General features: G+C 40.6%; 1 protein-coding gene across 1 annotated transcript; it reads right to left on the bottom strand.

Moving 5' to 3' along the window:
* Positions 1-4271: 4271 nt before the first annotated feature.
* On the bottom strand, positions 4272-11183 carry crabp2b (cellular retinoic acid binding protein 2, b). Its single transcript, XM_080484896.1, has 4 exons — positions 10943-11183; positions 7967-8145; positions 7494-7610; positions 4272-5638 (listed from the first exon to the last, which is right to left on the bottom strand). The coding sequence occupies exons 1-4, from the start codon at positions 11022-11024 to the stop codon at positions 5588-5590; spliced, it is 429 nt and encodes a 142-aa protein (XP_080341022.1). The 5' UTR covers positions 11025-11183; the 3' UTR covers positions 4272-5587.
* Positions 11184-11896: the final 713 nt, after the last annotated feature.

Raw genomic sequence — 11896 nt, 5'->3', positions numbered from 1 at the left:
GAGATTGAAGCTCAGGTGTAATGTGCTCCATCCTCATAGTGTTGGTGAGGAACTGTTGATGGGCTGCATTTATTTTTTTACTGAACATTAAAACACACTCAAAACCCAGAACATCCATTTTATGGTATATTATTAATGTCTACCACAGACGACTGTGAGTCATTTCCGTGTGTTTCCTGTTTCCTGTGTGATTTTCCCTCACGTGCCAATAACGATGTAAATATGGCTGCGCCGTCCCGAAGACCTGATTGGTCGAATCCACCAAGTACCGGGCCCAAAGGGGTCAGTGGGCGTGGCCTTGCTTCCCTGCGTGTCAACAGGCAGAGAGCAAGCAGGTAAATTGCTTCTGAGAGAATGTGGTGATTTTGGTTATTGTTTTCATAAAGCTCACTCCTTAATTGATTTACCCCTGATTAATGTTTATCCAATATGTAACTTGTACTATTCTTACAGTTTATTCAATGCTTTAACATGTTAATTTCAAATAAGTATTTTGTGTTTTTGCTTAGTGCATTATTGTCGGTATGCCAATTTCATCTGCAATATATTTATATATAATTTGTTAACGAGCTGTTCTCTGATTAGGTTAATTGTTTTCAGGCTAAGTTTTTTAGGGGTTATATTTAATATTCGTGTGGATTTGTGTATCACATTATTTTGTTTTATGTCTTTAAGTGAAGTCATATAATGAAACCTGGACTGAGCACAGACGATTTTTAGTTTGATCACTGTAACATGACTTAACGTGTTCTCAATAACAAGTAACTACACTGCTCGTCAAAAATACCCACAAGTATAAAGGACTCTTCTCAAAAACTTCTCAGAGTATTAGTTACACTGTGTTCACTGGATCTTTTATTGGATTGTCAAGAGCAGGTATTTAAGCCAATTTATCCACAATATCTAATAGTTATTGTAATCACCACGTGGTGATTTAAACTTATGTAAACTTACACACATTAATTACTATCTAATTATAGTGTAATTAATATTTGTATTTGTTATAATCCACGACTTCTGCTATTGCATTTTTTTTTTGTTTGGAGAATTGCAGTTATAATTTTACAGTGTAGAATACAGTGACAATACAGCATTTTTGTCTAGTTCTTCACAAAAGTATTGCTGATTTTGTCATTAAGTAGAAAATATCACTATTCCCACAATATTTTCAATATTGACTCAGATATTTAATGCAGCCAAAAATCACCTGGTTCACAAAGGAAAATGTTAATTACACTTTCTTCCCATAGATGTCACTCTTGTACATTTCTGATCTCAACTCAGGTTTGAGCCGATGTTTGAGTCTGAATTAAGATCAACTGCACCCACAGGCCAATGTATGAAGGTACACAAACAGAAATGTCATGGAAGCTGTCTTTTAACCTGACAGCTCCCACAGTCATCAACTTTGTCCATCGCTGTGTTATATCATTAGAAACCCTTTTTATTTCCTAGGAGTCGGTGTTGGATGTAAATGCACACAAGTGATGTTTTTAGAGTTAATATAGTTGCACCGTGACTGCTGTTTATACGATTCTAGTTCAAACTCATGTGCATGATGCATTTTACAGTTTCTATTTACGGCTTTTTTCCTCATTCCTTCTGCTGTTGGTAATATTGCCGCACTGTACGAAGGAAGGATTTCACCTCTTGGTCCTGCAATTTAGTCACATTTTTTGCCCTATGCCCTTTATAAATTCCATCCTGGCCCTTCTACACTCCCCTACAAGTCACATGGGGTCACATGGGTGGGGACCGTCCGTCATATGATTCAATTTCAGACACACATGCCAAACTGTCACGCACACATACAGCATGACAGGTTCACACATACAATATAGCCTACTGTACATTTCCACCTCCATCTTTACGCAAACTCAGATGTGACATAATAAGTAATGATGTTGGCAATGAGAGGCTCGAAATAACATCAAATTGTATTTAGGAGATTAGAAAGCCTTAATATTGTTATTAATAGTCATTCTGTTGTTATTGTTGTTGCTTTAAATAAAAAAAAACCCAAAACAAATCACAAACTTCCTCTTGTTCTAGTGTGTCCAGTCAGAAGGTTTTTTTTTTGCTTTTTTCTGTTACAAAATTCCAATAAATCAGAAAGTTTTGCACTTTGTGTTTCTTGGACTGACAATTCAAGAACCTTGGAGACTTTGTTGTGAGCTAAGAAACACTGTGAGGCAATTTTATAAATATATTGGACAGATTTGTTCGCTCTGATGCAAAGCTATAATACAGTCCTTTTTGTAAGTTGAGGTTTTCTCTCGCTTTTTTTTTTTTTTTTTGCATTTTTGTGGGGCGCCATGGAAAGCATTGCAAATATAGTGATGGTGAAGTGGACATTGCATCGATAGCGATGCATCAGCTGCCCTTTTTCTAACGTTGCCGCTATGAAATGTGTTGCGACTGAACGATCGTGTATTTCTGCCTGTGTTTTGTCTGCCTGAACGTGCACGCCGTGTTCACTCCACTTGTCTCCATGGCCTCTTTTAGCAGCGTCTGTGTTTGTCAGCTGACCTCTGTGACTCATCATTTCCTCCAGTGGGCCCTGTCATGACGGGTCCAGATGGCCCAAAAATCAACCTCCCAGACCTGGTTGCCTCCTGCTCCTAAAACCACAGCATTCCTCAACCAATCAAGCAATCCAAGGTTCCATGACGTCACTGCCCGAGGAATGAAATGGCTTCGGCGGTGTGTGGAAAGTGACCCCCACTAAAAAGGACCGCTACAGACTACTCCAATCAGACTTACAACCATTAGTCAAAGAGGTCATTGAGATACAATTAGTTGTTGGTGTGTGTGTGTGTGTGTGTGTGTGTGTGTGTGCGTGTGTGTGTGTGCGTGTGTGTGTGTGTGTGTGTTAATTTTCTTATTGAGCAAATAGCAGGGGGAACTTTCCATCCCCTCTGAGTGCACTTAATGTGCTGCGGTTTTGATGTGCACTTACACAACAGCATGAGTTTCACCGAGTCCACTGAAAATCTGGCTGTGAGAGAAAAGCACATGCAGGATGCATGAGGTTGTGTAACACATTCATACTGAGTTACACATAAAAAAAAGAAAGAAAAAGAAATCTCTCTCTTTTGTCACTCAGAAATACACTGTGTGTGGTGCTTAAATGCAACTAAATAAGAATGAAAACACATGTTTGATCATGTGTATCTATGGATTTTATGCCATCTTGAACTTTCGCTCCTTTGAATTTCATTTTTAATTTCACATTTTTACTGTTTTACATTAGCTGGATCGCTATCGTTGGATTTTTATTCCCCAGTATTACATTTAAAACATTTAATTATCTCTTTTTTGAGGTTTCAGTTTCAAATCTTCTTGAAATTATGCAAGAACACGAAGTGATCATCTTCAATTGATCTTGCACAAATGGAATAATTCAAATTAACCAATGTTACTGTTAATTATTGACATATGCCAGCCAGCAAGAATCAAAGTATATAAGAAATACATTTTTGTGTCTTACATTGGAAAATATAATTTTTGTGTGTGTAATTCTTATCATAAACTATAGTGAAGTAACAATATGATCAATATAGAAATGGAAGGGTTTGGGGTTAGGGTTAGTTGTGCTGATCTTCACTGACAAAAATAAAACTCAATGAGTGGAGCAATGAATAAATCCAACATTAAAAGGCTAAGGCGTAAGTATTTCAGAATAATTACCCCAGCATAAAAAATAATATGCAAATCAACTAATGTTGCTGTTATTTATTGACATATGCAAGCTTACTAAAGTTCAATAGTTCACCAAACTTTATAATTCTGATTTATCAAAAAATGTATGCTTATTTTAAGGAATACATTATAAAGTGATCGGGTGATAGAAGTGAGAAAAATGTGAGCATTTTGTATTTTTGTTTACGATTCAAGTTGATTAACTAAGCTCTTATTGTACTAGATAATACCCTAAAGTGCCTGAGTGGGTCATTTTCAGTATTTCAGAGGGGCTTTTTGAGCATCAGGTCTGAAGGTTAATGGTCCCAGTGGAGTCCTTCAGTCAATCTAGCCATACAGGTCAGAGAAGAAAGCTTGTGTTTGGAGGTTTGCAGGTTTGAATCCCACTGCTGCCAGGTTACCGCTGTGAGTCTCTGAGTTACACACTTGAATCCTGCACTGTGGCAGCCCACTGCTCCAATTACGTGTAGTTGTATTGGATAAAACAATTTGCCCAGAGGTTCCCCAAGGGGTTCGATAAAGTGTGCAACTCGAGTGCAGCAGTGGTGACACAGGACAGAATGCGTATAGACAGTTTCTCATATTGTAACGTGCAAGCACACATAATATAGACATAATATACAAACTATACACCACAAAAACCTGTGATTACAATTCATCTTTACTCTGAATGGGGATTGCAGGACTGCCACTTCAGTACGAGCCCACTGAACTTTCTGCTGCAAGCAAACACACAAGAGAAAGTTCATCCTGCTGGAGTCTTCGTCCACCCGCTGCCGACTCGGCATTTGTGTATCTAAACTAGGAAAGGCTTCAGAGGGGTCCTTGTCTGCGCGCCGTTTGAAAACCTGGAAAAATCATCACCGCTGCAGCAGAACTGCCCTCAGGAAGTGGCTGAGAGACCCCGAGGGAGCATTTTTCACAGCAAGGTGAAGTCGGTCTGGCACTGAACTGGAGCCGTTGAGCTTCGGTGGAGTACTGGAGAAGAATTTGGAGACTGGATCCTTGCAAAACTATCATCTTCTGCGAATGGTGCGTTCTATTTCGCTTTTGAAGATTACTAGTATATTTTTGTATGCATCTGATCTGTTGGAAAATGAGTTTTGAGAGGAAACAGCTGGAAATCTCCCTGCACGGCCCGACGGGAGGCTATTTAACACTTTGTATGTATATGTAAAGTGAGAGAGGAGGGAGTAGGTGGGGTTTCATCGAGCACAAACTAAAGTAGGTTCAGCTGGGAAGGGGAGCAAAGGAAGCGTAACCTCTCCTGATGCTATGAAATAATTTTCTCATGGCCACTCTCCCTTTCCCCGGCTCGTTTTCCCCTCCACTCCCTGTTTCCCCTTCGCCTTTACCAAGTGTCACTCCGTTGCAGGGTTTTTAAAATGTAAATCATCTTTAGGAGTTTTCAAAACTAATTGAGCCAATGCTGTCGTGCGCTGTGATGACAGAGAGCATGCAGAGGACGAGGAATGTGGAAAGCTGGAGGGGAGAAGAGGGTGCGGAACAATCGGGAGAGTACCAATGGCATACGCCGATGTAAAGTGATACGCAAGTAAACAACAGGGGAATAGGCAGTTCAGGGAGGAGGCAACATCCAGAGCTGGATTAGAAAGAAGTCAATTTGTATAAAACAGTTTATTAACATCACTAAAAAAGGATTTAGACATGGTGTGTTAAAAAAAAAAAAAAAAAAAAAAAAGGAATGTGTGACTTTTCATGAATACATAAAGTTACAAAGGGAGTTGCCGTATCAGCTGCTGCCTTTTTCTACAGGTTGAGCGACGACTGAACGGCGCCGAAGAGGGTTAAAAAGGTGAAGCGAAGCGGGTAAATGTACCAAAACAGACGGACTGTGTGACGGACGGTAGTGAAAAAGATTTCCTCATTCTCTCTCGTACACTCTGGTGCAGACAACATCCCCAGCAGTCATTGTCTGAAAGAAAAGAGCAACAGAAGGACAGGGGGCAACTTTTAGTGTGACTTTATGCTAAGAAACGTTCGTGTAAGCAAATCATACGTTGATCATTAAATCATCAAAATGAAAACACCAGGACACATGATTACTCTGCTCCAAAGAGCCAAAGTGCAGTGAGTTGGGTTTTAAGGTGCAAAAAGTCATTTTAGAAGTGGAGCTGGTTCATCATCACTTATGTCGAGATTGGTGGAATACAATACTTCTGATCTGAATATGTATGGGTTTTCTCCAGGTCCCAAAAGGTTTTTGAGACGAACTGTTTAGCAAACAAATTGCAAATATATATAACTTCAACTTTTTTTTTTTAATCTTCATGTAAAATCTATTAAAAAAAAGTATTATTTGTTGCCCATGTGAAGCCCTGTTATGTTGTTATGTTTGATATTCTGTATAACCATTGTACATTTTGTATGACTCACCTTTCTCTCTTCCAAACTCGATCATTTTGTGTACTGAGAATAAATCATGAAGTTTGTTTTCTACCTCTGCCACTGGGTCTTCTACCGGAACTCTTTGCAGCTATAAAGTTGAGAGTTGTTTTGTTTTATGCAGTAACATCCCATTAAACGGATGTACGCACCATTCCTGCAATATTAATCTAATACTTAGTGATGAGCGTTGTTTAAATAGCCCCAATCAATACTCTTCATGTACATCACTCTCTCCCTTGCTGTTCTTGTTATCAAGTCCCTGTTAAAAGGACTGAAATATTCACCTTCAAGCTGAGGCGGTGTAATTAATCAAAAGAACTCGCGCTATAAAGCTATATAGTCACAAAAGGCAAGTTTCATTGAAGTGTTAGAGGGAATGTTGTAATTTATCAGTCTGAGCAAAAACAACAGATTAGTGGGCAGACAGTATATTCCTTAAATGTCAACAGAACTGTGGCCATGTGACACCAGACCTGCTTCGGGGATCTCTTCCAAATATTTCACTTTCCAGATGAAATCTCCCAATTTTAATTGAATTTGGATACGTTTTCTCCATAAGGGAATTGAGACATTTCCCACCTCTTAGTTTGTCATGAATTCACCATTAGAAAACACAAATATCTGAGTAAACGCCCTAATTATTCATCTTGCGTGGCCACTGGCTGAGCAAACGATGACTCCATCCGTAACTGGGAAGTGGGGAAGTTCCAAACTCCAAGTGAGGAAAGCACAAGCCAACAATGGCAGAGTGGAAATTTCACAGTGGAAAGTTGGAAACACGGAAAGATTTGTGACTTTAAATGACAAGTAGTTTTATCTGACAGTTAAAATGAAAGTGAAAAAAACCCCAAATAATTAATTAAAACAACACATTCAAGTGATCATCAGTCAGATGATTTGTTGTATTATATTGAGAATACTTGTATGTCATGTATCCACAGTTTTAGTTTTTGTGTGCGTGTGTGTGTGTGTGTGTGTGTGTGTGTGTGTGTGTGTGTGTGTGTGTGTGTGTGTGTGTGTGTGTGTGTGTGTGTGAGTGTGTGTGTGTGTGTGTGTGTGTGAGTGTGTGTGTGTGTGTGTGTGTGTGTGTGTGTGTGTGTGTGTGTGTGGGTGTGTGGGTGTGTGTGGGTGTGTGTGTGCGCCTTTTACTTGTTTTCATAGGAGGTGCAACTTCTTTCCAAGTTCCCTTCTGCATGAATGCAACATAAATACAATCTAATAAAGCTGTTCAGTTCAGACTCTTGCTTTTGTTTTACAACCTGCTTAAAACTTTTTTTATGGCTTATAAAACATGTATGCTGGTACCGTAAAGCAGTCAGACTGGATTATATGAACGTTTTTTTATTATTTTTTTTATACCATTTTATACTCGCAATAATTACCAGTATGAGTTTCCCATCATTTGTGAGCTCTCGGGTCCACGCCGTCTTTGGCCCGTCGCCTTTCTGTAAAGTCTGTTCGCAGCTGATCTTTCTGTCTGTTTCCCACTTTGGAAAACTCTGTGGGGATTCACATGAGAAGAGTATTAACAACTGACATCATTTCAAACATTTTGGGTGCCAAGGTTACGGCGAGATTTGGGTTTGGTCAAAAACTGCTCGGCGTGCCGACGGCTGCGTGTCAGAACATTTTTATGGGCCGTCAGAAGCAATGTCCTTCATCACTCACACAGTATGAAGGAATGAAGAACAGATCTCTGTATTATCGACTCTGGAGTTTCACTCAAAATGATTTCCATGTGTTTTTCTTTTTTTTTTTTTGTGTGTGTGTGTGTGTGTGTGAGTTGTGCTGCCCTCGGCCAAATCCTGGTATGCATGTGCTTGGCAAAATACAGGGATGGTTTGTGAAAGTGTACCGTGCAGGGACGTCCATCCACTGTGGCCTCGCTGAAGGACTGACCCACGGTGAAGGAGACGTGTGTGGTGCGGACGCTAGTGGACGTCTTGATGGACAGACTCTCCCCCTGCTGAGTGATTTCCACCGCCGGGCTGGAGGCCGCCGTCACCGCAATCTTCCTCAAGAACATGTTCACACCTGGACGCGCACGAACAGAAAGGTCAAACCGGCCGCGGCGCCTTGGTGGCGGGGTTATGAGTTGAATGAATATATCCACAGTTGTGCGCACCAGTGGTTTTTAATGAAAGTTTATTCGCGGCGCGGCGCAGTTATGAATCCAATTCCCAACGCTCTGAGCTCAGGCTTGGATGGAAATCAGAGCGGGCGGGAAAGGCTAGGGAAATCTTTTCTTGGTTTCTGTTCAGTGCATCTACGTCATCTGATGTTTGAGGCTCAGCAGCAGCATTTATGACACAGGTACAAAGAAATTTCTGAAATTCGTGTTTCACAGTGTCCAGTCTGTCTTCTCACTTTGATTCATCACAAATGTTCTAAATCAACCACGGCTTTGATCTCGAAACAGTTCCAGTTTAATTTCTTTGCTCCAAGTCTGTGCATGCTGACATTTTCCACTGTGTTCTATTTACTAAAGCCACATGACTCTGGAATCTTATGAAATTAGTCAGAACTACTGCCAGTAATGTAAAGCATATGTGATTTACACCCCAACTCAACATGCAAACAAAGCAGTGTGGCTCTGTTAATGACTGGTCACTGTGACGTTACTAAATCTGTGGATCACACAAAGAAAATTATTATTGTACATTCGACTTCTCTTGAATCTGGGATGACGGGGGAAAAAAAAAAAGATTTAAGCATTCGTGTTTTAGATTAATGGCCGCAACTTCTGAGTATTGCTCAGAAAGGATGTACTGTGTACTACATCAAATTCCATCTAATGATGGAATTTTCCAAAAACCGGCACACTGATGCTCAGAAAGTAAAGTTAAAGATCTTTTCTTTGTCCTTGAGAAGAAATCAGAGTACAGAAGAAAGCATATTCATGCATTTGGAAAACAAGCAAGAGTGCTAACCGTTACACACCATGCTCCAGAAGTGTCATCATTAGTTGACTAAAGTTAAATTTAGTTGAGATTGAAAACTGATAAATATAATAAGACTCAAGGCTAAATCGTTGTTATTAAAACTCACATTTAATTAACTTGTGACACATCATGGTGGTGCGTGAAGTAAGTAGATGTTAGCCCATGATAAAGGTGAAAATTTTAAATAACGTTGGGGCTGTAGGGCTGTAAATAGTGAAGTTTACCTCCTCTTCAGTAGAGAAATGCTCAACATCAGCTCTGCGAAAGCAAAAGTATTACGGACTGGATAAATTAGTTGAGCTCATTTAATCATTGGCAAAAGATTATGTTTAACTTGACATTTGTCCTGGCATTTTTTCCTTAAAACCTGACACAACTGTGAATTAGTGTTTTGCAAACTACATCAATGTATTTTATTGAAGGGATCAGGTTGGGGACAGGTTTATCAATAAAACTTGATCCTTTTCTTTTTTTTCTCGCAAAAACAAAGAGGAAATTGGGATAATGACTATTCATGTCTACACTTTCCAAAACCGAACTTAAAGAGAGGTTAATCTGCCCATCAGTGCGGGTGTTGAAGCTTGAGCACAGCTGACACTTGGTGAAGGGGAACGGACACTTTGAAAACAGGGCACACACACAAACAAACAACCACACACAGACACACACACACACACACACGCAATGTTCCAAAGGTACATTTCACATGTTTTCACATATACTGAACGCCTTTCTACTGGTTTATGCCCTTTGCATCTGCTCGTGATCACACTAGAGTTTTTCTAACCACTATAGTGTCGCTATGCAGTTGACTGAATGACATTTTGACAAGAAATGTGGACCGTGTCAAACAAAGACCCAGTGCCTCCTGACCTCTTGGTCCCATAGGCTTGTGCCTGGCTGATTCAATAATCCATGCATGGATTTGCAAGCAAAGGGAAAAAAAAAATAAAAAATGCAACAGGAATTTGAACGAGAAGTATGTGGAATGGATCAAATTAACTTGTAAGTGTCTGTTGCAGAGATGTAAAATAAATCTGAACTTTCTGGAGGCAATTTAACTTTTTGCCATTTCGAGGCAAAATGTGAGATGGATTATCTTCAGAGAGTTCAGCTCAGACCATATTTGCTCATGGAGGTGCACACACACGCACACACACACACACACACACACACACACACACACACACACACACACACACACACACACACACACACACACACACACACACACACACACACACACACACACACACACACACACACACACACACACACACACAGACTCAGATTGGACCAGAGAGGCCCCCGGCAGTGGAGGAAAGCCAGTCTCAGAGCTGGCTGGCTGCTGGGGCCCATGTCAAGGCTTAGTTCCGTTTACACTGGCTCTAATTACAACCGCATGAGGAGGACCCGGCTTCAGATGAGTCTAATCTAACATTCCTCCACAGGCTATTTGTCTTCAGATTTTTAATGGATGCCACTGGATGGCCCATGCATGACCTCTGACTCAAGGAAAACCTAAAACTGGTTACTGCACAGCATCATGAAGCTTAATATTCCCAGGAACATTGCAGGATGTGCAGATTGACCACAGAGGCGCAAATCAGAATTCCACATGCAAAGTGTTTGACAGGTCTCGAAAAGCGAGAAACGTCGACTTTGTTCCTATTTATTTGCGTGCAAATTAACAATGGACCTGACTCGTTGGTGAGTAAATAAAAAAAACCCAATATGTACCAATCTTGAATTATAACAGGATGAAAGACTTAAAAAGTCTGCATGTTTAATGTGTGATAAACAGATACACATCGACAGGACATATTGGACGAGAGATCGAGCAATGCCATTGCAACATGTATTAATTAATTAATTTTTTTCCTACTTACCAAGCGCTTTCAAAAGTTCCTCGAAGTTTTCCGAGGACTTCATCGTCCATTTTCCAGAAAAATCTGCCACTTTGCTCTCCATTGCGATGAAGGCGCTTGCAGAGATTTTGCAGATTAAAAGGAGACCCTGCGCTCAGTGTCTGACTGTCTGTCCCTGTAAAAAGTCAACCGGTTCGCAGAGTCTTCTCCTCCTCTGCCTGCATCTGCACCTCCTCCGGTCATTGGCTGACAGCTCGTCTGGATCGGATGCTGGTCCAGCCCATACAGAGGCTGATGGCAGGGAGGGACTTTCCCCCTCCAGCTTCCACCCTCCACTTCTGTCAGCATGGTGAAAGATTTGGATACGAGCTGGAAAAATGCACTTCCAGTAAATCCTTTGATGCTGATGCACAACCTGCTGCTTGCATAGGGAAAGTGTTAATTGTGTGTGGGTGCTTTTTTTTTTTAATGGTGGCACGAAGCTGGTCCTAATAATTTCACCAGATGTGCAGAAAACAAGCATGCAGGTTGTTAAATTTAGCAATGCAGCTGGTATGAATCACTTAAGAAATACATTTGCAAGCTGATGCTATGTGTTACTTTTTCAGAAACTTGATATGAGTGCAGATCTCAAGGTTAATGTGTTTGGCCCCTGACCTGGAGGTGGGAGGGCTGGTAATGAAAGAGAGAACAGATACGACATCCAGCTGCAGGCGTCAGTCAAGCGTGACGCTATCAGGAGGGGCCACTCTACAATTAAACTCCTAAAATTGTAGTCAACTCAAAATTCATTATGATTTTAGTTCAACTTTCATGTTTTCACCTCATCTGACCAGTGGACAGTGGCTGTTTGCACCTCTGCACTATGGCCTGTGTCTTCAGATCCATATGAGTGTATTTGTTTAATTGTTTGACACTGAAGCAGGCTCGTGATGCAGCTGCTTGCAATGGGAGAAAGACAAGGTATAACCTGGA

The sequence above is a fragment of the Lipophrys pholis genome (genome assembly GCF_963383615.2).
Source record: "Lipophrys pholis genome assembly, chromosome: 17".
In the NCBI taxonomy this organism is placed as follows: Eukaryota; Metazoa; Chordata; class Actinopteri; order Blenniiformes; family Blenniidae; genus Lipophrys; species Lipophrys pholis.
Note: the sequence above shows the minus strand (reverse complement) of the source record. Positions and strands in the feature narration are given on the sequence as shown.

Coding starts and splice junctions, on each gene's coding strand:
- crabp2b (XM_080484896.1), bottom strand. CDS start 11,024: ATGGAGAGCAAAGTGGCAGATTTTTCTGGAAAATGGACGATGAAGTCC. Junction 7,611..7,966: donor TGGATGGACGTCCCTGCACG/GTACACTTTCAC, acceptor GAATCCCCACAG/AGTTTTCCAAAGTGGGAAAC. Junction 5,639..7,493: donor ATGATGGGAAACTCATACTG/GTAATTATTGCG, acceptor CTTTTCTTTCAG/ACAATGACTGCTGGGGATGT.